This window comes from Doryrhamphus excisus, chromosome 11 (assembly GCF_030265055.1).
Source record: "Doryrhamphus excisus isolate RoL2022-K1 chromosome 11, RoL_Dexc_1.0, whole genome shotgun sequence".
NCBI classification, from domain to species: domain Eukaryota; kingdom Metazoa; phylum Chordata; class Actinopteri; order Syngnathiformes; family Syngnathidae; genus Doryrhamphus; species Doryrhamphus excisus.
In genome coordinates, this window is record NC_080476.1 from 739,618 (window position 1) to 765,007 (window position 25,390).

At 39.1% G+C, this 25,390-nt stretch overlaps 3 protein-coding genes across 18 annotated transcripts in view; 1 reads left to right on the forward strand and 2 right to left on the reverse strand.

Moving 5' to 3' along the window:
• The window catches only part of LOC131138881 (pyruvate kinase PKM-like), a 52,464-nt gene that overhangs the window by 7,711 nt on the left and 19,363 nt on the right, over positions 1-25,390 (forward strand). The window contains exons 1-2 of one of the 5 annotated variants that reach the window (XM_058088214.1): positions 14,543-14,565; positions 16,696-16,850. The exons of 1 other annotated variant lie outside the window; for it this stretch is intronic. In XM_058088214.1, the coding sequence (XP_057944197.1) occupies positions 16,791-16,850 (60 nt within the window). In that variant the 5' untranslated portion in view covers positions 14,543-14,565; positions 16,696-16,790. Of the gene's footprint in view, positions 1-14,542; positions 14,566-15,726; positions 16,851-25,390 lie in introns of those variants that run through there. 3 more of the 5 variants (XM_058088213.1, XM_058088215.1, XM_058088217.1) reach the window with 3 other exon arrangements.
• The window catches only part of LOC131138880 (protein mono-ADP-ribosyltransferase PARP6-like), a 46,507-nt gene that overhangs the window by 652 nt on the left and 20,465 nt on the right, over positions 1-25,390 (reverse strand). For 5 of the 12 annotated variants that reach the window (XM_058088208.1, XM_058088204.1, XM_058088206.1 and 2 more), the window contains 21 exons: positions 24,452-24,520; positions 22,707-22,801; positions 22,581-22,641; positions 22,424-22,514; positions 22,291-22,357; positions 22,071-22,220; positions 21,235-21,376; positions 16,687-16,818; positions 16,499-16,594; positions 16,339-16,431; positions 15,065-15,190; positions 14,921-14,986; positions 13,636-13,703; positions 9,166-9,214; positions 8,925-9,037; positions 8,778-8,850; positions 8,619-8,688; positions 6,399-6,478; positions 6,267-6,324; positions 6,099-6,183; positions 4,231-6,016 (listed from right to left, as the gene is read on the reverse strand). In XM_058088208.1, the coding sequence (XP_057944191.1) occupies positions 5,920-6,016; positions 6,099-6,183; positions 6,267-6,324; positions 6,399-6,478; positions 8,619-8,688; positions 8,778-8,850; positions 8,925-9,037; positions 9,166-9,214; positions 13,636-13,703; positions 14,921-14,986; positions 15,065-15,190; positions 16,339-16,431; positions 16,499-16,594; positions 16,687-16,818; positions 21,235-21,376; positions 22,071-22,220; positions 22,291-22,357; positions 22,424-22,514; positions 22,581-22,641; positions 22,707-22,801; positions 24,452-24,520 (1,881 nt within the window). In that variant the 3' untranslated portion in view covers positions 4,231-5,919. The other 7 variants (XR_009132149.1, XR_009132148.1, XM_058088209.1 and 4 more) reach the window with 6 other exon arrangements.
• Positions 811-4,159, reverse strand: LOC131138884 (ribonuclease P protein subunit p25-like protein). Its single transcript, XM_058088224.1, has one exon. The coding sequence runs from the start codon at positions 2,671-2,673 to the stop codon at positions 1,948-1,950; it is 726 nt and encodes a 241-aa protein (XP_057944207.1). The 5' UTR covers positions 2,674-4,159; the 3' UTR covers positions 811-1,947.

The window sequence follows — 25,390 nt, forward strand, 5'->3', positions numbered from 1 at the left end:
TGATATTATATCCTTTGCCCCAACCTAAATTTCCTAAAATTACAACTTTATATTGTATTGTTTGTTTCTCTTAATAGTACAAGTTTAAAAAAAAACATTTTCTTTCTTGAATTTGAATTCACCTTTCCTCTGTTAAATTTGTGTGTGTAATATTATGACTTTATGCCCATATTATATCATATTTCCACAACTTTATTTAGATTTGTTTGTTTAACAATGTGCACAAATGGCATTATTTTTCCTCATATATTAATTGTTATAATTTTTTTTCGTTTTCTCGTTAGATTGCAACTTTCTGTCACAATTGTTAGATTTTTTTACCAATATTTCTAATTGTACTACTGTAGTTCCCCTTAGTTTTCCCATTGAATCCTATTCTTAGAATGTCCTGCAGGCTGCAAACGGCCCCCAGGTCTCACCTTGGACACTCCTGCTTCAAGGTCGTTCAAATGTAGAGGTTGCACTGTACATTCATTCATAAGAGTTGTCCCCCCTCCTTGTCCATTCACCAGCATCCTGATGACAATGCAATCCAAGTTCATCAAAGGTCACTTAAACTGGAAACTATTTATCAGGGGAAGTTTACTTTCAATTCAATACGCCGCAAAAAAAAAAAAAAAAAAGAAATCCACACATGCAAACCTCCGAGAGATCCCCGAGCTTCCTCGGAACATAAGAATATTCACAGCTCAAAATGAAGGAATAACACCGGGGAACAATATGGCTCAGTTCTTTTCACCACAGGAGAAACGTTTGGAGGTTAATAATAATAATAATAATAATATACTCCATCCTATACGTGCAATGAAAAGGGCTCTCTGTCTCTAATTGGCGCCTTTACCTTTTTTTTTTTTTTTTTTATCAGTGCTTCTTTCTCTTTGAGTTGCACTGTCTCCCTTCCAAACACACACCTACACAGTAAATTCCCCAGTGTTAAATATGCAGTGTCAAAGTGCATTGACTCTATCCGAGTTAATACAACAACAGCTTGAGTAAAGCGCCCCCCAGTGTTGGTGTCAATTTCCGTCGTTAAATGAGCAGTGTTAGACTTACTCTGAAGAGCCCCGCCCACCTCCTCTTCAATTTCTAACCGTCAGAATTTTCAAGACGGCATTTTCTCCCAGTGGAAAGAGTACGTACGGTAAGTTTCTGCTAATTACTTAATAAACCAATTATTTGGAGTTTCAACTGAAGCAGCATGTTAGAATTAATTTATATTGTTGTTCGCTGTGCACTTCAGTTATTTTCTGGCGGTTGAAAATACCGAATTCTAAAAGGGCTAATGTGACCGAGTGGATGCTAGCTTAAAATGCCATTGTCATTAAACGTAATATTAACTAACTAGAAAGCGTCAGACTAGACACGAGGTAAGGTGAACGTGGTTAACATATAGCAGAAGGGTGATTATGTTGTGCATCGTCCACAGTGTGTATATTTTGAGAGGGGAGACGACTAAACTAGCTAAAGATAGCTTGATTCGTTAGCCACCTCAGGTTACGTTGCGCGCGCGGGTTATTTGAAAAAGTACAACAGTAAGTGAACCAGAAGATTTAATATGTACGTTTTACATAATTACTTATTGTATAATTAATTAATAATTGTATGTTTGTTGTCCATTAAAATGGCTGTGAAGCAAGATAGCTGCTTAAAACCAGGAGAAGGTCGATGTCCTAGTCATGTATATGTCCTTCCTGTTCTGCGTGTAGTTTGGTGCTTCTCTGAATTGTCCATTGGTCTTAAAGTGAACGTGAGTGGTTGCTGGTCCATATACGGAGTACATGTTCCCTGCGATGGGCATCCAGTCCAGGTGTACCCCGCCCCTGACCGTCAGCGAGGATAGGCTCCAGCTTACCCGGGACCCTAACGATGACCAGCGGTACAGAAATGGATGCATAAGGAGCAGCTTCTCTATCTGGATGGGGGTAGTAGTCTTCTTCTCTGCGGTTTTTAAGGACCTACATCAAAAACAGGTTCTTCTCTGTCTAGAGTGGACCGGCTGGTTGCTAGTTGAACCGCTGTGCTATGAAGGCTCTTTCTCTCGCCATGTTTTTGTCCTGGTAAGCCGACTAGGCCACCCTGAAATGGATTTGTCAACAGAGGCACACTTTGACTCCAGTCTTCCATACGTATTCGCTTAGCCGAGGGTGGCCCATGCGGCGTCCGGGTCACGCCTTCACATGTGTCCGTGTCCTCTGTGATCGCGGTATGTGGAGGTTGGTATCCGGGCTCCTGAGCGTCGAGAGGGTCTTTGGACAGCAGGATACAGATGGCAGGGACTGTCCTCTGCCTGCTTCCACCCACGTCTCCGTCTCCGTCTCCGTCATCTTCCCAAACCTCATTCACTGTCTTGTAGTAGAGCTTGGAGACCTGGTGGAGTCCTGCCACTTTGCGTTTGAGGATCTCCACACAAGTGATGGTCTTAGTGACTCCTCTGTCCGAACCGGTGAAGACGACCTGTCTCAGCGGTGTCTCGCTGTTTTTGCCTTGGTCTTGCATGCGAGCTGTTGCGAAGCGCAGTAAATTGCGGATCTTGCTTCCTTCTTTCACTCTCATGTGGAGAAAGTCCGTGGCAAGTCCAGGAATGGGATAGGGACTGCTGTCTTCTGTGCGGCTCACTCTCCTCAAGTTCTTCTGACTGAGTGAAGTTCTCATCTGATCCGTTGGTTCCGTCATTGTTTACAGTCCATAATGTGTCCAAACATCCGTCATTGTGAGGTAATGAAGAAAAAGAAGAAACATGGACATGTCTTTGTCTACTTCTACCTCTGATGTGAAGGACATCCTCGCCCGGTTCAGCAGGAGGAGAGTCGATGCCAAGAAACACTCACGAGGCTCCGAGAGAGGCATGTGGAGTGGCACAAAGAGCTCTTAAAGGCACATGCGGCATTCTAACTCATTAATGTACGCTGGCGTTGGCCAATCAAACTTCATTTACACCCTGAAGCCGCAGGAATTTTGCGAATGAATACGCATGATTAAATGTGACGCAACGAGGCGTGCGCTTGTGCACAACTCAATTGTTTTATTGTGCAATCAATCATTCAGAAAGTTTGGGTGTTTGATGCCCATACGAGTCTGGTAATCATGTCCGTATCCTTTGCACCAGAATCAGGAAGCCATATGGTCGTCCTTTGGGCTAATGCAACCTTGTAGTCAATCTATCGCCTGCTGGGATGACCCACTAAATGGCTGCTGTACTATGATGTCACTACTATGTCATCACTTTTTTGGCCTAAATGTCTTTAAAACAGCAATGGAAGCCAACCACGCCGACGGGAGAAGAAGGGGTGGCAGCTGTGGGGCTCATATGGAAGCACGGTAGTGTTATAATGTTGCCTTTCTGCCTCACAGGAGGGGATGCATCCTGCGGTGTTTGCTAACATGAACAATAAGCACGCTGTCGTTTGTTCAAATTAAATGCAAGACTAAGTAAATGACTTTAAATATTACTTTTAAATGCTCAAATACAGTAAACCTCGGATATATCGGATTCAATTGTTCCCACTGGTTTTGTCCGATATAAGCGAAATCCGTTATATGCGTATACCGGAAAATGTCAGTTTTACGCATATATCGGATTTATATCCAGTTTATGCGTAAATCGGATTTTATCCGTTATAAAAAGGCACTTCCTTGACTATGTTTCCAATGTACCAGGCAACGCTGCAAATGACGTCGTATAGCGGCCTGTCACGATTCGGCGAATCGGAGCGCCACGATGCGGCCATCCGATATATGCGAGGGAAATTTCATGGAAATGCATTGGAACGGGACTGGAGATTTTGTCCGAAATAGGCGAAATCCGTTATAAAAAATCCGATATATGCAATGAATTTTTATTGGAAATGCATTACAGAAAAATTGCTTCTTTTTTATCTGTCCGTTGTGAGCGATTTTCAGATATATCCGAGTCCGATATATCCGAGGTTTACTGTACTAAATACTGTGACGGTGTGAAGAGTTGATGAATGAGGAAAACATGAGAGAAGGAAAAGTCTGCTGTGGACCGGGAAGTAGCAAAGATTGGTAAAGATTAACAGTCTGAATCACAGTGTCATCTTAGTAAGAAAATTTTTCCGACACTAAATTCATCACACAGCAACTTAATACACAAAAGGTGTTTATAAAGTTTGAAATGACAAAAAACCCAAATTTTTCAAAGTTTGAAATGAAATGAACACTGCAAAGAACACAACTAAACATCCAGCTGCGGCACAATGTTTTGGCATGAACTATAAATTCATTCATTCATTTTCTACCGCTTATCCTCACAAAGGTCGCGGGGGTGCTGGAGCCTATCCAAGGGCACATATAGACAAACAACCATTCACACTCACATTCATACCTATGGACAATTTGGAGTGGCCAATTAACCTAGCATGTTTTTGGAATGTGGGAGGAAACCGGAGTACCCGGAGAAAAACCACACATGCACGGTCAGCCTGCGCGCTAACCACTCGGCCGCCGTGCAGCCACTATAAATGACATTTTTGCAAGTTTACTGTTCTCTTTCAACAACTCAAAGAATGTACAACAGGGTCCCAGAGGATAAGCGGTAGAAAATGAATGAATGAATTTATAGTTCATGCCAAAACATTGTGCTCCAGCTGGATGTTTAGTTGTGTTCTTTGCCGTGTTCATTTCATTTCAAACTTTGAAAAATTTGGGTTTTTTGTCATTTCAAACTTAAAAAACACCTTTTGTGTATTAAGTTGCTGTGTGATGAATTTAGTGTTCTTACTAAGATGACACTGTGACTCAGTCAACTCGTCAATTGCGAGGTACTGGTTGATCTTTGGGACTCTAATGGTCAAAGAATATTGGGAATTTTTTTTTTGTTACGTTCAACGCTCGCCTCTGGGAGAGAAACCAACAGACATGCATTTTGAACACTGAACACACTCGTACGCCTCCAAAATATCTCACGCTTCAGGATGGGTTGAATCCCAGACAAGCAGGTCGATTTGAAGAAAGAGTCTTTTAATATCCGTTCTACCGCACACAGCAGCCATAAGGCAAAAATGCAATAACGGAAAACTATTGTGCAATAAATTATAAATGCAACTAAAAGCACCATATTAAAGACTAAATACGGTATCTAATTATTGGCGAAAGACTGGGAGAAGCTACCTGGCAGGCAGGAAGGCGAAGAGCAGACGATCGTAAATCTCTCTCAATAAGAAAAGCTAGGAGTTGGCGGGCGTCCTTGAGGAGCAATGGAACGACGCCCCCCTGCCACCAAAGGTGTAGCACAGATAAGCTTGTCAGGTAGCTCCTCCCATCAGGACCGCCAAGGTCTGAAATGACGACACAAAACCGTACAGGAAGCTCGGAAGGAAAACCAAAGCAAAACAACCAAAGAGAAACCAACAGGCTGCTCACCTGAAGCAGCTAATTGGTGTCACTGCAGGGCGTGACAAAAGGTAATCATTGGCTATCCTCGGTGTGTCATCATCTCATTTGCATATCATTTGCACAGATGTTGTAAAATAGTGTCGGAAAAAAGGGCTAACCTCGTAGTGACTAAAAAGATCTGAATTAAGATTGGAGATTGAGGACTTAAATGGACCCTTGCATTGAGTTATGGACTCCTGTAGAGCAGCTACGGCTTTCTAGATCTTCCGGATTCTGCACCCCTTCCAGCAATGATTCCTTGGATTTCCTGCCTACCGCCCAAGAGGTGTGTGTAACTTGACTCCACCCCCGCCCCACTGTGATTGGTCACTCTCCCAAACGTTCCCAAGGACCCCCGTGTGTTTACTGAGTGCAGCCCGTGTAAGGAAGTTCAGGTTTCATTGATTCCGGGGCTCACTTCCAAATGCTCAAACCTCATGATCTACTTTGGCATCAGTTAATCAATCGATTGGAACCCCAAAACGTCATGTGACCACCTGTATGGTACGTATATCCGTCCTTTTTTCAGCTTGGCCTGGTTGCAATGACGTGTAAAATTTGTCTCTGAATGTCGGAGTCCTGAGTGTTGATGTGGACATCTCCCACGCGGCCGTTTTCATACCTGAGACACAAAATGGCGGCACATTGTTTCAAGGCAGACGCACAATGTTGCGCTGAAGTTGGCGTGTTTCGGTTGCACTTACACAAACAGGAAACGTGTGCACACGTGGTCGGATACGGGGCACACCCACACGTTCCCGTGCTTCTTGAGGTCCTTTGTGGTTATTACTGTTTATATAACAAACACAAATGTTATGCAAAAGAGTGGAGTCAATTAATACAAATAAAAAGCTTTTCTTGGTGATACCAACCTTCGCAAAGCGCAACACAGTTTAGGTTCCTGCTTTGCAGAAACCTGCCAGGCGGATCCTGCAACAATGAGATAATATCACGTTTAACACCAAGATTTGGAAGATACAAGCTCGATGTAAAAAGTGGCTTACCTGTTGGACTTTATGGATGTGGTTATATTTCTTCAGGAGGTCCTCCTTGGTTGGTATCTGGTGTTGTCCCTTCCCCATGTCTGATGAAGAACATTGGAAGGTACAGACGTACAGCTGAAGCTTACATACATTCATTTATTTTCTACCGCTTATCCTCACGAGGGTCGCGGGGGTGCTGGAGCCTATCCCAGCTGTCAGCTGTGCGAGAGGCGGGGTACACCCTGGACTGGTGGCCAGCCAATCACAGGGCACATATAGACAAACAACCATTCACACTCACATTCATACCTATGGACAATTTGGAGTTGCCAATTAAGCTAGCATGTTTTTGGAATGTAGGAGGAAACCGGAGTACCCGGAGAAAAACCACACATGCACGGGGAGCCTGCGCGCTAACCACTCGGCCGCCGTGCAGCCACTATAAATGACATTTTTGCAAGTTTACTGTTCTCTTTCAACAACTCAAAGAATGTACAACAGGTTCCCAGAGGATAAGCGGTAGAAAATGAATGAATGAATTTATAGTTCATGCCAAAACATTGTGCTCCAGCTGGATGTTTAGTTGTGTTCTTTGCGGTGTTCATTTCATTTCAAACTTTGAAAAATTTGGGTTTTTTGTCATTTCAAACTTAAAAAACACCTTTTGTGTATTAAGTTGCTGTGTGATGAATTTAGTGTTGGAAACATTTTCTTACTAAGATGACACTGTGACTCAGTCAACTCGTCAATTGCGAGGTACTGGTTGATCTTTGGGACTCACAAGAGGCGGGGTAGACCCTGAACTGGTCGCCAGCCAATCATAGGGCACATATAGACAAACAACCATTCACACTCACATTCATACCTATGGACAATTTGGAGTGGCTAATTAACCTAGCATGTTTTTGGAATGTGGGAGGAAACCGGAGTACCCGGAGAAAACCCACGCATGCACGGGGAGAACATGCAAACTCCACACAGAGATGGCCCAGGGTGGAATTGAACCCTGGTCTCCTAGCTGTGAGGTCTGCACGCTAACCACTCAAAATGGGCATGAATGTCATGTTCATTTTGGACCTATAATAATTCTTATTCCAGGGTGGAACGATTACACAACATCTTTGGTGAGTTTTATAAACAGGAAGGGTTTGTGTCTGTGTGTCACACAGGCTGGATGACAAGAGGCGTCACTCTGCATCTGATTCGTTATAAAATGAAGCGATACCACTGTTTTTTTCTACCTAATTATGCATTTTTTTGGCTTTGTGTGACTTATACTCCAGTGTGACTTATGTATGTTTTTTTCTACCTAATTATGCATTTTTGGCCTTGTGTGACTTATACTCCAGAGTGACTTATGTATGTTTTTTTCTACCTAATTATGCATTTTTGGCCTTATGTGACTTATACTCCAGAGTGACTTATGTATGTTTTTTTCTACCTAATTATGCATTTTTGGCCTTGTGTGACTTATACTCCAGTGCGACTTATGTTTTTTTCTACATAATTATGCATTTTTGGCCTTGTGCGACTTATGTATGTTTTTTTCGACCTAATTATGCATTTTTGGCTTTGTGCGACTTATACTCCGTGGCGACTTATGTATGTTTTTTTTGACCTGATTGTGCATTTTTGGCATTGTGCGACTTATACTCCAGTGCGACTTATGTATGTTTTTGTTCTACCTTATTATGCATTTTTGGCTTTGTGCGACTTATACTCCGTGGCGACTTATGTATGTTTTTTTTTCGACCTAATTATGCATTTTTGGCATTGTGCGACTTATACTCCAGTGCAACTTATGTATGTTTTTTTCTACCTAATTATGCATTTTTGGCATTGTGTGACTTATACTCCTGTGTGACTATGTATGTTTTTTTTCTACCTAATTATGGATTTTTGGCCTTGTGCGACTTATACTCCAGAGTGACTTATGTATGTTTTTTTCTACCTAATTATGCATTTATGCAAACAACCATTCACACTCACATTCATACCTATGGACAATTTGGAGTGGCTAATTAACCTAGCATGTTTTTGGAATGTGGGAGGAAACCGGAGTACCCGGAGAAAACCCACGCATGCACGGGGAGAACATGCAAACTCCACACAGAGATGGCCGAGGGTGGAATTGAACCCTGTTTTCCGTATGAATAAACCATAAAGGGCCCAAAATGAATGTGACAGCCATGCCCATATGAGCGTCTGAGTATTACATTCAAATGCTGTGCATATTCATACCAGAATATCCAAAGGAGATGCTTGAGATTGGGCTTAAATAGATGCCTTTGCCGTACGCTGCTCCATGCATCTTTTGAAAGGACACACGTGTAAATAACAGCAACACTTTATATAAATACATAAAGTGTGTATAAATGTTTACATTTTCCATAGTCTCACCTGAAACTTGGTATTGGAGGCATTAACAAGTCCAGTCCTTAAAATAGAATGCCAGTTTTCAATGTGGGAACCACTGGGAAAGAAGGAATGTGTTGTTAGGATGAAATAAAGTCGGAATTGGAATGAAAATGTGTTGATTTTGCTCACTGGAAAGCAAAAGTGCTGCCATAAAGCTTGCGGGCGGTTTGGAAACGAGCCTCTTTGCTGGGGGGGCTGCTGATGAGCAGGAACTGGTGAGGCGTGTGCATGAACGCCACTTGCTGTTGGCCAGCCAGGAAGGAAAAGAAATGATTTCAATTTCCAGTGCTTTACTACTGCTGTATTGCTAAAGTACACGATTACTGTACTACTGGTTGTCTACGACTAGCACGGCTCAGCTCGGTCCTACCCTGCTGGCTGGGAGCTTGACGATGTGAGATCTGTTACTGGATAAAATCCTGACATCGAACATTAGAAAAAGAAAAGCAAGTGTTTGCCACATGAGGTCCACGTGCACAATACCACGTTCTAAAATTAGCATTAGACAGGTCACGTTTTTTGAATTATATTGCATCATATGTATTGCGGCTTTAAGCCGCACAAATGGCCGCAAGGTGACAAAAGTGCATTTGATAAGAATTTGAATGAAAAAAACAAACATGGCGGCAAGGAGGAGGTGGAAGAGCACGGAGGAGTGTAGCGTGCTGAAGGTTTGCATAGTGGGATGTTTTAAGGAATGCACACATACACGGTTCAATTCCAAATGTGGAAATTGTAAATAGTTCATGGTGTTATATTTGTATATAAGTTTTATTTTCATGGAAAACCACCTTTGTTTTCTTTATGTTGTGGTGTAGTGTTAAATATGTGGTATATATGTGGTATATATGTGGTATATATATATGTCATATATGTGGTATATATGTGGTATATATGTGGTATATATATGTCATATATGTGGTATATATATATATGTCATATATGTGGTATATATGTGGTATATGTGTGGTATATATGTGGTATATACATGTTATATATGTGGTATATATGTGGTATATATGTGGTATATATGTGGTATGTATATGTTATATATCTGGTATATATATGTTATATATGTGGTATATATGTGGTATATATGTGGTATATATGTGGTATATGTGTGGTATATATGCGGTATATATGTGGTATATATATGTTATATATGTGGTATATATGTGGTATATATGTGGTATATGTGTGGTATATATGTGGTATATATGTGGTATATATATGTTATATATGTGGTATATATGTGGTATATATATGTTATGTATATATGTGGTATATATATGTTATATATGTGGTATATATGTGGTATATATATGTTATGTATATATGTGGTATATATATGTTATATATGTGGTATATATGTGGTATATATATGTTATATATGTGGTATATATGTGGTATATATATGTTATATATGTGGTATATATGTGGTATATATGTGGTGTATATATATGTTATATATGTGGTATATATGTGGTATATATGTGGTACATATGTGGTATATATGTGGTACATATGTGGTATATATGTGGTATATATGTGGTATATGTGTGGTACATATGTGGTACATATGTGGTATATATGTGGTATATATGTGGTATCTATGTGGTATCTATGTGGTATATATGTGGTACATATGTGGTATATATGTGGTATATGTGTGGTATATGTGTGGTATATATATGTTATATATGTGGTATATATATGTGGTATATATGTGGTACATATGTGGTATATATGTGGTATCTATGTGGTATCTATGTGTTATATATGTGGTATATATGTGGTATCTATGTGTTATATATGTGGTATATATGTGGTATATATGTGGTATCTATGTGGTATATATGTGGTATATATATATGTTATATATGTGGTATATATGTGGTATATATATGTTATATATGTGGTATATATGTGGTATATATGTGGTATATATGTGGTATATATGTGGTATATATATGTGGTATATATGTGGTATATATGTGGTATATATGTGGTATATGTGTGGTATATATGTGGTATATATATGTTATATATGTGGTATATATGTGGTATCTATGTGGTATATATGTGGTATATATATGTTATATATGTGGTATATATGTGGTATATGTGTGGTATATATGTGGTATATATATGTTATATATGTGGTATATATGTGTTATATATGTGGTATATGTGTGGTATATATGTGGTATATATATGTTATATATGTGGTATATATGTGGTATCTATGTGGTATATATGTGGTATATATGTGGTATATGTGTGGTATATATGTGGTATATATGTGGTATATATATGTGGTATATATGTGGTATATATGTGGTATATGTGTGGTATATATGTGGTATATATATGTTATATATGTGGTATATATGTGGTATCTATGTGGTATATATGTGGTATATATATGTTATATATGTGGTATATATGTGGTATATGTGTGGTATATATGTGGTATATATATGTTATATATGTGGTATATATGTGTTATATATGTGGTATATGTGTGGTATATATGTGGTATATATATGTTATATATGTGGTATATATGTGGTATCTATGTGGTATATATGTGGTATATATATGTTATATATGTGGTATATATGTGTTATATATGTGGTATATGTGTGGTATATATGTGGTATATATGTGGTATATATGTGGTACATATGTGGTATATATGTGGTATATATGTGGAACATATGTGGTATATATGTGGTATTTATGTGGTATCTATGTGTTATATATGTGGTATATATGTGGTATTTATGTGGTATCTATGTGTTATATATGTGGTATATATGTGGTACATATGTGGTATCTATGTGGTATCTATGTGTTATATATGTGGTATATATGTGGTATATATGTGGTATATATGTGGTATATATGTGGTATATATGTGGTATATATGTGGTATATATGTGGTATAGTGTTTAGATATTTGAGCTGTCATAAAAGCAAACCAATGTCTTTTCAAAAAGCTGCTTTTCCTCTCTTTTTTAGTTGAGAACTGACATTTTCCTCAAACTTACCTAACTTACCGTATTTTCCGGACTATAAGTCACACTTTTTTTCATAGGTTGGCTGTTCCTGCAACTTATAAATGAAAAAAGTGTTTATGTTCCATAAACCATGGACACCTTTTGTGTTCATGTTTATTTTTAGTGTAGCTGAATAAGCATTGTGTTAGCATATCTTACATCTGTTCAGCCTGTTCTCTATTCTTTTATTCATGTTGGGGCTTATGTACGTTTTTTTCTACCTAATTATGCATTTTTGGCATTGTGCAACTTATACTCTGGAGCAATTTATGTACGTTTTTTTCTACCTTATTATGCATTTTTTGCCTTGTGCGACTTATACTCCAGAGCGACTTATGTATGTTTTTTTCTACCTAATTATGCATTTTTGGCCTTGTGCGACTTATGTATGTTTTTTTCGACCTAATTATGCATTTTTGGCATTGTGCAACTTATACTCCAGAGCGACTTATGTATGTTTTTTTCGACCTAATTATGCATTTTTGGCATTGTGCGACTTATGTATGTTTTTTTTTTACCTAATTATGCATTTTTTTGGCTTTGTGTGACTTATACTCCAGTGTGACTTATGTATGTTTTTTTCGACCTAATTATGCATTTTTGGCATTGTGCGACTTATGTATGTTTTTTTTCTACCTAATTATGCATTTTTGGCCTTGTGTGACTTATACTCCAGAGTGACTTATGTATGTTTTTTTCTACCTAATTATGCATTTTTGGCCTTGTGCGACTTATACTCCAGTGCGACTTATGTATGTTTTTTTCTACATAATTATGCATTTTTCGCCTTGTGCGACTTATGTATGTTTTTTTCGACCTGATTGTGCATTTTTGGCATTGTGCGACTTATACTCCAGTGCAACTTATGTATGTTTTTTTTCTACCTAATTATGCATTTTCGGCCTTGTGCGACTTATACTCTGTGGCGACTTATGTATGGTTTTTTTTCTACCTTATTATGCATTTTTGGCCTTGTGCGACTTATACTCTGTGGCGACTTATGTATGTTTTTTCTACCTAATTATGCATTTTTGGCCTTGTGCCATTATACTCCAGTGCAACTTATGTATGTTTTTTTATACCTAATTATGCATTTTCGGCCTTGTGCGACTTATACTCCGGAGCGACTTATGTATGTTTTTTTCTACCTTATTATGCATTTTTGGCCTTGTGCGACTTATACTCCTGAGCGACTTATGTATGTTTTTTTTCGACCTAATTATGCATTTTTGGTATTGTGCGACTTATACTCCTGAGCGACTTATAGTCCAGAAAATATGGTAATTTAAAGAATGGAAGAAGGGAGAAACCTCCTTTTTTCTGTAGTCTTTCTTTTAGTATGTTCCATGTTCATATAATCATAGAATATTCTGCTTGCCTTGAAAGATCATTGGAAATCACCTAAAACGACCAGTTGTATTTTGTTAAATGTCTGGGATTGAATGAGCCATTCTGCCTCTCACCCGAAAAAAGTTGGCATAGCGAGGCCATAGAAGATGAATGGAGTGTAGAGGTGACAATAGGGGTGCTATTTCTAGTGTAGATGTCTCTAATAATGTTAAAACTGTATTTAGAATATCCAAAAGTTTTTCTATGCTCTAAACATGAAAATATTGAATTTGAATGTGTAAACTTTCAGCCATTCCAATGAACTGCGATAAATGAGCGACGACTGTAGCTCTTTTTCATCTTCAAGGACATGAATTCATGATGCATGCATACCTAATGAAGTGGCCAGTGTGTGCAGTTGCTAAAATCCTGATCTCCTGTGTTCTTACCATTGTAGAAGAGGAACTGCAAGAGGGTCCATCCTGTCCATCTGCTTTTTAATGTCAGAATAAGGACCCTGCGTATAGATTGGGGAACGGTGACATTATAGCCAGGAAAGGCAAATGGGGACAAGATAAGATAGATATGCCCTTATTAGTTGCACATGGGGAAATTTCCCTTCCCTGGACTTCACCATGTTGCCAAGACACCAGCGACAGGGGTCTCAAACACGCGGCCCGCGGGCCAAATGTGGCCCGCAGGACACTAGTTTGAGGCCCCCGCCTTGATATGAAAGTTTAAAGTTTGATATGGATGCTGTATGGTATCATGTACCCAGAAAAAATGATTACGTTTGATTCATGTTCATGTTAAAGGTTAAATAACTGTTAATAGTTATCCTCCCTATCCGTGTGGAAGTGGTAAGTTTTTGGCTATTTAAGTTGAAAGGAAATAACTTGAAGGCTACCGTTTAGGTCGCTAGCGCTCTAGTTTGCGAGTTAGCATGTGTCTCAAGACCCTGCAGTTGCGCAATATGTTGTAAATAAAAAGAGTACAAATGTGACTATAGTCGTGTTTTGTCATGTCTACAGGGCTCTAATAATGCTTTGTTCATTTTCATCTGAAAAAAATCATTTGTCTACCCACCAACTATATGTGCTTTCTTAATTTTTAATTATTTGCCGTTTTATTATTATTTATTTATTACTGATTGATTGATTTTCTTTATTCCTAATCTTATTTTGTGTAGAAAAATAAAAAGTAAGATATTTGAGAACAGTGGAATGTTTTATCAGAGCTTTTCTTGTAGAAAATTGGAAACAAAGCAAAGTTTATTCATTTTTCTGTTTTTAATAAATGCATTTTTTTTTTTTTTTTTTTTTTTTGGAAAACCTGATGCGGCCCAGCCTCGCCCAGACCCTAGCTCCAGTGGCCCCCAGGTAAATTGAGTTTGAGACCCCTGGTCTAGAAGGAGCTGAGCATCACAGTTGTTTTGGCTTGTTACGGTTCACATCTCCAGGTGCTTTCAACCCCTGATTGAAACCTCTGTTCTTCTGAGTGGTCATCTTTAAGGGGTTGAATAATTTTGTCAGTGAGCAAGGCATTAAAAGGGCATTTGTTATTGTATTAGAATAAATATTGCTGTCATTTTAGTTGCATTTAGTTATTTTAGAACTCCTTGAAAGATTTTATTCTAAACATGATTTCAATGTTTTTTTTTTTTTTAATTTCCGAAAACCCTTTTCCTGCAATGGAAACTGTAATTACACCATATAGTACAAGAGTACCTCTCACCTGTGCCATCCTCCGAATGAACAGGATACTGTCCAGGGCTTTTTGTAGCCTCTCGTAGCTCTTTCTCTGTGATGAGAAAAGAACTTCTTCATCTTAAATTGATCATCGCGTCATACAAAGATGACAGCAGAGTTGTCATAATACCTTCGGACTAAAAGCCAGAATTTTGGGGTTGTTTGGATCTGCAACGGATGGGTAAGGTTCAAATATAATGTTCTTGCGTGGGGACTGTAGAGCCGCCCTGCACATGGCAACCAGCAGGTCCACCACCTGTGGAGCAGAAACAGTGTTGCGTTTACGTATGGGAAAAACACACGGCCACTGCAATCATGATGGAATAAAGCGGGATCCCAAGTGCAGAAATACATAACCAGCATAGCCGTCATCAAACGTACGTACATTCTTTATATGATGCACAACTTCAAGTATTTCCTTGAATACTCTTTCGAAGAAGAAGAAGAAGAAGAAGAAGAGGAAGAGGAAGAGGAAGAGGAAGAGGAAGAGGAAGAGGAAGAGGAAGAGGAATAATAATAATAATAATAATAATAATAATAATAATAATAATAATAATAATAATAATAATAATAATAATAATAATAATAATAATAATAATAATAATAATAATAATAGGTCAGGGCAAGCACGGAGTGAATGGGGCAAAGAGTTCCATGGGGGCAGCGATGGAGAAGGCTCTGTCTCCCCAGGTTGGGAGCTTGGTCTTACAGGGGAGTGCCAGGAGGTTGGAGTCTGAGGAGCGAAGGGGACGCGGGGGATTGTGTGGATGGAGGAGGTCTGTGAGATATGGGGGGGTCAGATCGTGGAGGGCTTTGTAGATTATGAGAAGAACTTTGAAGTGAATGCGTTGGGGGACGGGAAGCCAGTGGAGGTTTTGGAGGACAGGGGTAATGTGTTGACGGGAGCGGGTGGAGGTGAGGTTGTGAATATATTGTAGTTTGTTGAGGGTTTTGGAAGGTGTACCGTTTTTGGGATCGATGATGATAATATCTGTTTTGTCACTATTAAGTTTAAGAAAATTTTGATATCATCTAAGCAGTTGGTGAGGGTGGAGTAGATGTTGGAGGCGATGGAGGTGGTAGAAATGTATAATGTATAATATAAATATTATTGGCGTAGCTGTGGAAATTGAGGCCATGACGACGGATGATATTGCCAAGTGGAAGGATGTACATAGAGGATGAAGAGAAGAGGACCAAGCACCGAACCTTGGGGAACACCTTGAGGTAAAGGGGCTACGGAGGAGGAGCACGGACCGTTGCCAGGCCAGAGATGAATCAGTGACATTGGGGCTGGTTTTGAGGCGGGACAGGAGGATAGAGTGGCTAACGGTGTCAATAACTATATTTATACTTTGAGGATTGGCTCAACTTTTACACAAGAACAATCCTGGAGATCCTAACCTCTGCACCCGTGGCGACCTCCTCCGTGGCTTCTGCCATAACCCCCATGGTGTGATGGGAGAAGACGCAGAGTTCCCTGGTGCACACCGCAGGCTAGGAACGCAACACAACACAATAAGAGTGCGGTTTCATAAACAGGGGGTTGCCGGGCGGAATTTACCTTCAACATGGGGCCGTTCTGGAAAACGTGTCTCTCATCACAAACCACGCAGTATTCGTTCAACGTAGCCATTCTCTGCTCTGCATACCTCATAACCTGTGGACATACCGTATTTCATTTTAAAAATCATTCAAAAGATATCTCAGCAGAATAAAGCATTTTTGCAGTCTTTCTTTTTTTTTTTTGACCTGCACCAGGAAGCCATGTTGGAGCGTTGGGGTGGTCTTACAATGCCCGATGGCCTGAGAGAAGAACAGGAGCTCAATCAGCTGCTTGGTGCTGAGTTGAGCTGATGATTTCACTCCTGACACCACCACTCTCTGAGGAGGAAAAGACACAGACGACCGATCAGGTACTAAACATGGACTACATCAGGGGTGGGCAGACATTTTGACTCGTGAGTTAACCCTCCTCTTGTGTTAGGGTCGGCATCGACGTGTTTTACATTTTAGTGCATAAAAAGAATCACATTTGTTTATTGCATCAAGGCTTTTTTTCACTTTGTCAGGAAACTATTTCAACAAAATAAAAACAAAAAAAATATTTTTACTACATTTTAAAATAGTCTGGTTGAAATTATGACCACTGTATTGTTAGGGCGGGTTTAGACCCGGTTATAATAATATGACTATAAAGCAGGGGTGGGCAAACTACGGCCCGGGGGCCACATGCGGCCCACCAAACGTTTGAATCCGGCCCGCCAGTTGCTTTTAAGTATTTCAACTTTTAACATACCAGCTGGCAACATGACTTTCAAGTCGGATGTCTTATTCAGTAAAAAAATAAATAAATAAATCGTAGTTTGATGTGGTCTGATGTTTAAAGTGCTCCTGAAAAAAAGGAAACAAGAACATATAGCTGATAGTATGACAATTAAAATTAGACAAATAATTCAAGGCGTAAAATTATTAAAAATTATTAAAAATTATTAAAAATTATTAAAAATTATTAAAAATTATTAAAAATTATTAAAAATTATTAAAAATTATTTAAAACATTATTAAAAATTATTAAAAATTATTAAAAATTATTAAAAATTATTAAAAATTATTAAAAATTATTAAAAATTATTTAAAAATATTAAAAAATATTAAAAATCATTAAAATATTTTTAAAATATTAAAAATCATTAAAATTATTACAATTATTAAAATTATAAGCGTAAAATCATGTGTGTTAAATATATGTTCTGGCCCCCCGCACAATTTTGTTAACTCAATGCGGCCCATGAGTCAAAAAGTTTGCCCACCCCTGCTATAAAGCAATATTTAAGCCGAAACTGAAATCATAAGTGTACAATTAGCCAACACAATGACAACCAGCTCCTCTTCTCATCATGGAAGCTTCAGGGGATTCTCATTTTGACCGCTTTTCCAGTATACCAGCAGAAAAACAAGGTCCAGACATGTGAGGGGAATTCACTCATTTGATTGGCTGATTTACAATTTGGATCATGGAAAGAATAACGAGAAGTACAGTGAACCAAGATCTGGACCTGGTCTGCTTTTTCATTTCACTTTATATTAAAGTTGTGTTGCTGAAAACAATCACTTTTTCTACCTTTACTTGACATGAATATATATGGGTCAAAATTCACCCCAACACCATACATGTTTCTTTAGTGATTAATACTAAAATTAGAAAATAAATAAACTAATTGATTTAAAAGATATGTTCTATATCCCTCAGTAATAGCCAGGTAAGAAATTTATGAATATGATTCTTTTGAGGTTCATTTGACCATTTTTGTAAATAGAAATGGAGGGGTATAGTGACAAAAAAAGGCCTACATGCCCACACCAAAAGTATTAAAAGCAACATTTTCATGGATGAGGAAGCCTAAGACGGTAACCAAGACATGAGAAGCAAATTTGATGGTAACTTATTGTTTTTAGTGTATTTTATAGCTGATTTAATACACGGGTCAAAACTGACCCGTTAATATAAAAAATGATACCAGAAATCTAACACAAGAGGAAGGTTAACAAAATAGTCCAGGGGGGCAGAAAATATATTTAACACACACACACACTATTTTACATTTACAATTCTAACATTCTGCATTGAATTCATTGTCTAATTGTATCTGTAAAAGTGTCCTACGCCCCTTTTTTAGGAGCACTTTAAAAATCAGACCACATCAAATTACGAAATAGAATTTGACTTTTTTTTTTTTCGACTTGCAAGTCATGTTGCCAGCTTGTATATTAAAAGTTGAAATACTTAAAAAGCAACTGGCGGGCCGGATTCAAACGCTTGGTGGAGTGCATGTGGCCCCCGGGCCGTAGTTTGCCCATCCCTGTACTACATACACAAGTATTTTTTATCATATGGGACCCCATCATCACCTCTTTTTGCCTCTTGGGCAAAAAAACATAAAAGATGTAAATTACCGTATTTTCTGGACTATAAGTCACTCCGGAGTATAAGTCGCACAAGGTCAAAAAGGCATAATTAGGTAGAAAAAAAACTCTAGTATATATAAGTAAAATTTTTTGCAGGTAATTTATTGAAAATTACCTGCAAATTACCCTGAAAATAAAAATAAAAATAAAAATAAAAATAAAAATAAAAATAAAAATAAAAATAAAAATAAAAATAAAAATAAAAATAAAAATAAAAATAAAAATAAAAATAAAAATAAAAATAAAAATAAAAATAAAAATAAAAATAAAATATATATGGCATATTGGCAACCCAATTTGCTGGGTTGAAATAACCCAGTTAAGTTATTTGCTGCTGGGTTGGGATTTCCATTATCGTAAAATAAAAATAAAAATAAAAATAAAAATAAAAATAAAAATAAAAATAAAAATAAAAATAAAAATAAAAATAAAAATAAAAATAAAAATAAAAATAAAAATAAAAATAAAAATAAAAATAAAAATAAAAATAAAAATAAAAATAAAAATAAAAATAAAAATAAAAATAAAAATAAAAATAAAAATAAATATATATATATATATATATATATATATATGGCATATTGGCAACCCAATTTGCTGGGTTGAAATAACCCAGCAGTGTAGTAAATATGAACCCAGCGTTGGGTCACATGAACAACCCAATTGTTGGGTTAAGATAACCAACCCAACTTGTTGGGTTAAAATAACCCAACGCTAGGTTGGTCCAATATGGTCCAATATATCCAGGTAATTTATTTTCCAAACTACTTGACCAAAACAGAACACAATGCTTATTCAGCTACACAAAAATAAACATGAACAGAAAAGGTGTCCAGTGTTTATGGAACATAAACACTTTTTTCATGTCTAAGTCGCTCTGGAGTATAAGTCGCAGGAACAGCCAACCTATGAAAAAAAGTGCCACTTATAGTCCGGAAAATACGGTATATCTTCGTATCTTCATTCAGGTTGATAAAAACGTATAAATAAGTCGGCTGGGATGGGCTCCAGCTTCCACCCACAACTGGAGTGAGTGCTAACAAGTGGTATAGAAAATGGTACATAGATAGACTTCCTTTATTGTCATTGGACAATAACACAGCAGGGAAATTGCCAACGGAATGTTGTTGCCTGGCTCCCGTTTAATAATCATTCATTCATTCATTTTCTACCGCTTTTTCCTCACGAGGGTCGCGGGGGTGCTGGAGCCTATCCCAGCTGTCTTCGGGCGAGAGGTGGAGTCCACCCTGGACTGGTGGCCAGCCAATCACAGGGCACATATTGACAAACAACCATTCACACTCACATTCATACCTATGGACAATTTGGCGTGGCTAATTAACCTAGCATGTTTTTGGAATGTGGGAGGAAACCGGAGTACCCGGAGAAAACCCACGCATGCAAACTCCACACAGAGATGGCCGAGGGTGGAATCGAACTGGTGCGTTGCTGTGCTTTTTGGAGTCAGAAGGCGCATCATTTCCCATTACATACAGTAATGAGCTGTCTCTTTTTATCCATTTGTATATCTTTAGAATGGAGTAAGAGTCCCATGTAAGGATTGTTCCATTTGAACAATCCTTGTTCAATTTAAGCCTGAATGGTGTTGCGAGTAAACAGTGGCAATTGAAAAGAGAAGAGGAGGAATCTGGGTTCGAGAACATGCAAACTCCACACAGAGATGCCCAAGGGTGGAATTGAACCCTGGTCTCCTTGCTGTGAGGTCTGCCACCGGATAACCACTAGACCGCCGTGCCGCCCCCGTATAATAATAAATAATAATAATAATAATAATGTGGAGAATAAATAGATGACATCAAAGATGGCAGCAATGAAGATGACACATTGTCGTAATAAAAAAAGAAATCACTGAGCCCACATGATTAAGACTCAGAGGGGAAATGAAGAAGAAAAATGAAGGGGAAAATATTGATTTACAAATATTTGTGAGAGCTTGCAAATCTTTTATGAGGGAACGCAATAACGTTGCAAAAGCTCCCAAAAGTATGGCATTATGTCACAATGGCCACCATGGCCTCTTATTGCTGTGACCTTCAGCTTTTACATCGCTTTGCGTCTCAGCACCTCCTAATCAGAGGCCGTGGTTCCCAGTCGGAAAACTGTGGAGTGCTCCCTCCGGGTTGGGAATGAGCCGGAAGGCAAAGCTCTTCATTTACCGGTCGAACTACGTTCCCACCCTCACCTACGTTATGTTCATGAAAGACCGATATCGCAGATCCACGCGGCTGAAATGAGTTTCCTTTGGAGGGGAGCTGGACTGACCCTAAGAGATAAACATCCCAAACATCTTGAAGTGGGTACAAAGCTCACCTTTCCACTGGGGGTGTACGTGAAAAGTTCTCCTGATGGATTCTTGATGTTGTACGAAGTTGTGCGATTGGTGAATTGGTTGAGTTTCATGGCAGGCAAAACGATCCTTCCTCTCAGGCTGCGGTCTTGGATGGTATTGGATCTGTCGGGTGATCAGATGTCAAGAACTGCATTGACAAATGCTCTGTTTTCACTGATGATGTTGGAGATGTGTTCATGCGTGTCGTAGTTTGTACACTCTTAAAAATGCTGGGTTGTTTTTTTGACCCAACCGCTGGGTTGAGCCTGTTGGGTCATTTTTATCGAATTGGGTATTCTGAGAACCCAATTCACTGGGTTATATCTGTTATTTGCTGCTGGGTTGGGATTTCCATTATGTTAAAATAAAAAATAAAAATAAAAATAAAAATAAAAATAAAAATAAAAATAAAAATAAAAATAAAAATAAAAATAAAAATAAAAATAAAAATAAAAATAAAAATAAAAATAATAAAAATAAAAATAAAAATAAAAATAAAAATAAAAATAAAAATAAAAATAAAAATAAAAATAAAAATAAAATATATATGGCATATTGGCAACCCAATTTGCTGGGTTGAAATAACCCAGCAGTGTAGTAAATATGAACCCAGCGTTGGGTCATATGAACAACCCAATTGTTGGGTTAAGATAACCAACCCAACTTGTTGGGTTAAAATAACCCAACGCTAGGTTGGTCCAATATTTAACCAGCGCTGGGTTGGGAAAACCCATATTGGGTTGTTTTTAACCCAGCATTTTTAAGAGTTAACCACTTCCACACTCTGCCACTACAACCAGGACATGGACTCACGTACTTGGACAGCGGCATCCAGATGCTGAGTCTGGCACCAAATTTCTTCATGGTTCCGCTAGGCCTGAACCAGCTGTGTTTCCTCTTCTGACAGACGACCATGTTGTCATTTGTCAGATGTTTCCACTCTTGAGATATGAAGGCTGCAATTACACTGTTCAGCACAAATAAAGCATGGATCTTTCCCAACAAACCATAGCGATGAAGATACTAGTTGCTTCTACCTCTGCAGTTGTTTCCCAAGCTTGAAATGATGTCTATTAGACGGCTGGAAGACTTGAACTGTGGGTTCTGTGGGGAGAAATGGTGTAAGACCCAAATGTGATAGCTTGCGTTAGCAGCGGCGTGGAGGCTCGCCTGGTCCATCCAGATATTGCGACAAAGAGAAGTGCAGACGCACAGTGATGGGCTCGGTTGGATTTACACTCCAGGCCTTGGCCGCCTCCCCCTGTGGACACCAAACATGCAGTTCAGGTCCAAACATAATCGCTCAACGAGTCCGATGTATGCTTACATCCAAAAAGTTGGCTTTAATGTTCAAATCCACGTCGATGTCATCAAGCCACTGATATTCCCTGGAAGGAGAGGAAAGATGGTGGGATTCTTTCTTTCTGATGTGATGATATATTTCCATATTCACCTGGTAGAGACTGCGCTATGGGAATAGAGACTCCTGACGGCCTCGACGTCCGTGTCCAGTCGGGGGTGGCAGCTGGGCTCAACGGCATAGCTCCCCTCCAAGGACCAACCAACCAATCACGTTAGTTTTCATACGTTGATACAAGACAGTTATTGCGTCATAACTAGGGCTGTCGGACCATTCAAATATTGAATCGTAATTAATCACATTTTGTCTGAAGTTAACTCATAATTAATCACACCTAATCATATAGAAAGAAGTTTTTATCCATAATAATAAGTATGGATGTTCGATAATAAAATATCCGCCCACCCATAATATTGATTTTTCCTCAAATAGTGGGGCGGCCCCCCCGGGGGATCGTGGGGAACTGTCGAGGGAGGGGGGCAAGGCTTTCATTTCAATGCAGACCTACCAACATGTACAATAATAATAAAATAATAATACATTTTATTTGTATAGAGCACTCAAAGACGCTTCACAGTGGAGAAAATAGGAAATAAAAATAGAGTTGAGTAAAAACAGAGTAAAAGATGCATTAAAATACAATATCCATACATTCAATCAGAGTTCAAACAAGGCGGGGAGGGGTGGGACACAGCAGTCAGGTATAAAAAGTTAGACATTAAAATCAGATTTAAAGAGGTGGGTTTTTAGTAGTTTTTTTGAAGGTGGGAAACTGGGAAGGTCAGGGCAAGCACGGAGTGAATGGGGCAAAGAGTTCCCAAGGGTGGGGGCAGCGATGGAGAAGGCTCTGTCTCCCCAGGTTGGGAGCTTGGTCTTACAGGGGAGTGTCAGGAGGTTGGAGTCTGAGGAGCGAAGGGGACGTGGGGGATTGTGTGGATGAAGGAGGTCTGTGAGGGGTCAGATTGTGTACAAATTTATAGTACTCAACGGGGGGGGGGGGCTTCTGTCCCATGGGGGGTGCATGACAGAAAATAATTGAGAAGCCGCATTTGCCGTCATCGAGGCATCCAGCGGCGCCAGTAGGTGGAAATACTTTTGATGTGATGAGTTGGGTTATTTATTTTGTGCAGCAGAGACCACAACCATTCGGTTTTTGGGTCTGCTGGCAGTCAAAGGACTTGGTAATTGTCCTGATTTTTTCCCCTTCATACGACACCCCTGGCTGATAGCACTCATAATCATAAAATCATCATAAATCAATCGATGTATGTTGACTTATGTGATCGGTATCGGTATTTCCGTCCTGGATGATCAATATCGGCAGCATCAATCCCTGATCTGAGTATCTCTAATACGTTCACTAAATCACTAAATCTCTCTGGAGCTAGTGCGCTGCTAATGCTATTTACTTCAGCTATGGTCACATTGACACAAGCCCCCAAATAGCTGTCCTCAGCTATGCCTGCCTGTTCATTTAAACAACACTAGTAGGCTATGCCAAGGTATGACTGTATAAATGACAATAAAAAAATACCGATAACAATCCAGTAACTCCAGGCGATGATCTGTGATAACTCAAATCACAGCGACAGAAGCTTCAAACAACTTTCTGCCAGGCTTTGAAGATGATTTCACCCTTTTCTTTCCTTTCTTTCTCCATTTCTGCTCAATATTTGCCCCCGCTTGTCCGTCCACAGTCACCACTGCTTCCTCAAACGTTAATCACACGTCAAAAATAATATTGCTGTGAAAGGGAGCTTGCGTTCATGTATTATTTGTAACTGGATGTAGTTCAGCCTTAAAGGACACTTAAAGAGACGTGGATGGAAGATGTTTACCTCGGAGGTGAAGTCGTCCTCACTTCCTTCACTTTCCTCACCGTCACTCCATTCATGGCCCTCAGTGTCCTAAACAGTTAAATAAGAGATAAAGTACGTGATTAAATGTACAAAATACTGGAGAGAGCAGGAAGAGTAGAAGCTGTGGACCAGGAAGTAGCAAAGATTGGTAAACAGGAAATGAGAAAAGCATTGAAAAGGATGAAGAGTGGGAAGGTCCTGATGGTCTACCTGAGGAGGTATGGAAGTGTTCCTAACCGGGTTGCTCAATGGGATCTAAGGTGGTGAGAAGATGCCTCGTGTTTTGGTGGCCATTTTTAGGAACAAGGGCGATGTGCAGAGCTGTGGCAACTCCAGAGGTGTAAAGCTAACGAGCCGTACCATGAAGTTATGGAAAGAGTAGTTGAAGCTAGGCTAAGGGCAGAGCACTAGAATGGTTTCATGTCAAAACAAGAGTACTACAGATGCAGTATTTGCTTTAAGAATGTTAACAGAGAAGTACAGAGAAGGTCAGAGGGACCGGAGTGGAAGAGTGAGGTTACAAGGAGAAGAGCTACAGAAGGTGGAGAATTTAAAGTGCAATGGAGATGAACAGGAGGTGAGGAAGCGTGTGCACAATAAACTTATCAGCCCCACTGAAACCACAGGAAGTCACCACTCCACATACCGGTCCTACTGTCGTAACAAAAGAGCTAAAACATCCCACAGAAACGCAATGGCAACAGACAAGACACCACCACTGAATAATGTAACCAATAACTACGTGAGCAGACAACAGTCAGCAAAGCACGCTGGGAAACAGGAAGTGCTCCCGGCAACGCCATAGACCAGGGGTGGGCAAACTACGGCCTGGGGGCCACATCCGGCCCGCCAAGTGTTTGAATACGGCCCGCCCGTTCTTTCCAAAGTATTTCATTTAAAGTCAACATACACGCTGGC

Bases quoted from the DNA above. Each gene is read 5' to 3' on its own strand.
- LOC131138884 (XM_058088224.1), bottom strand. From the start codon at position 2,673: ATGACGGAACCAACGGATCAGATGAGAACTTCACTCAGTCAGAAGAAC.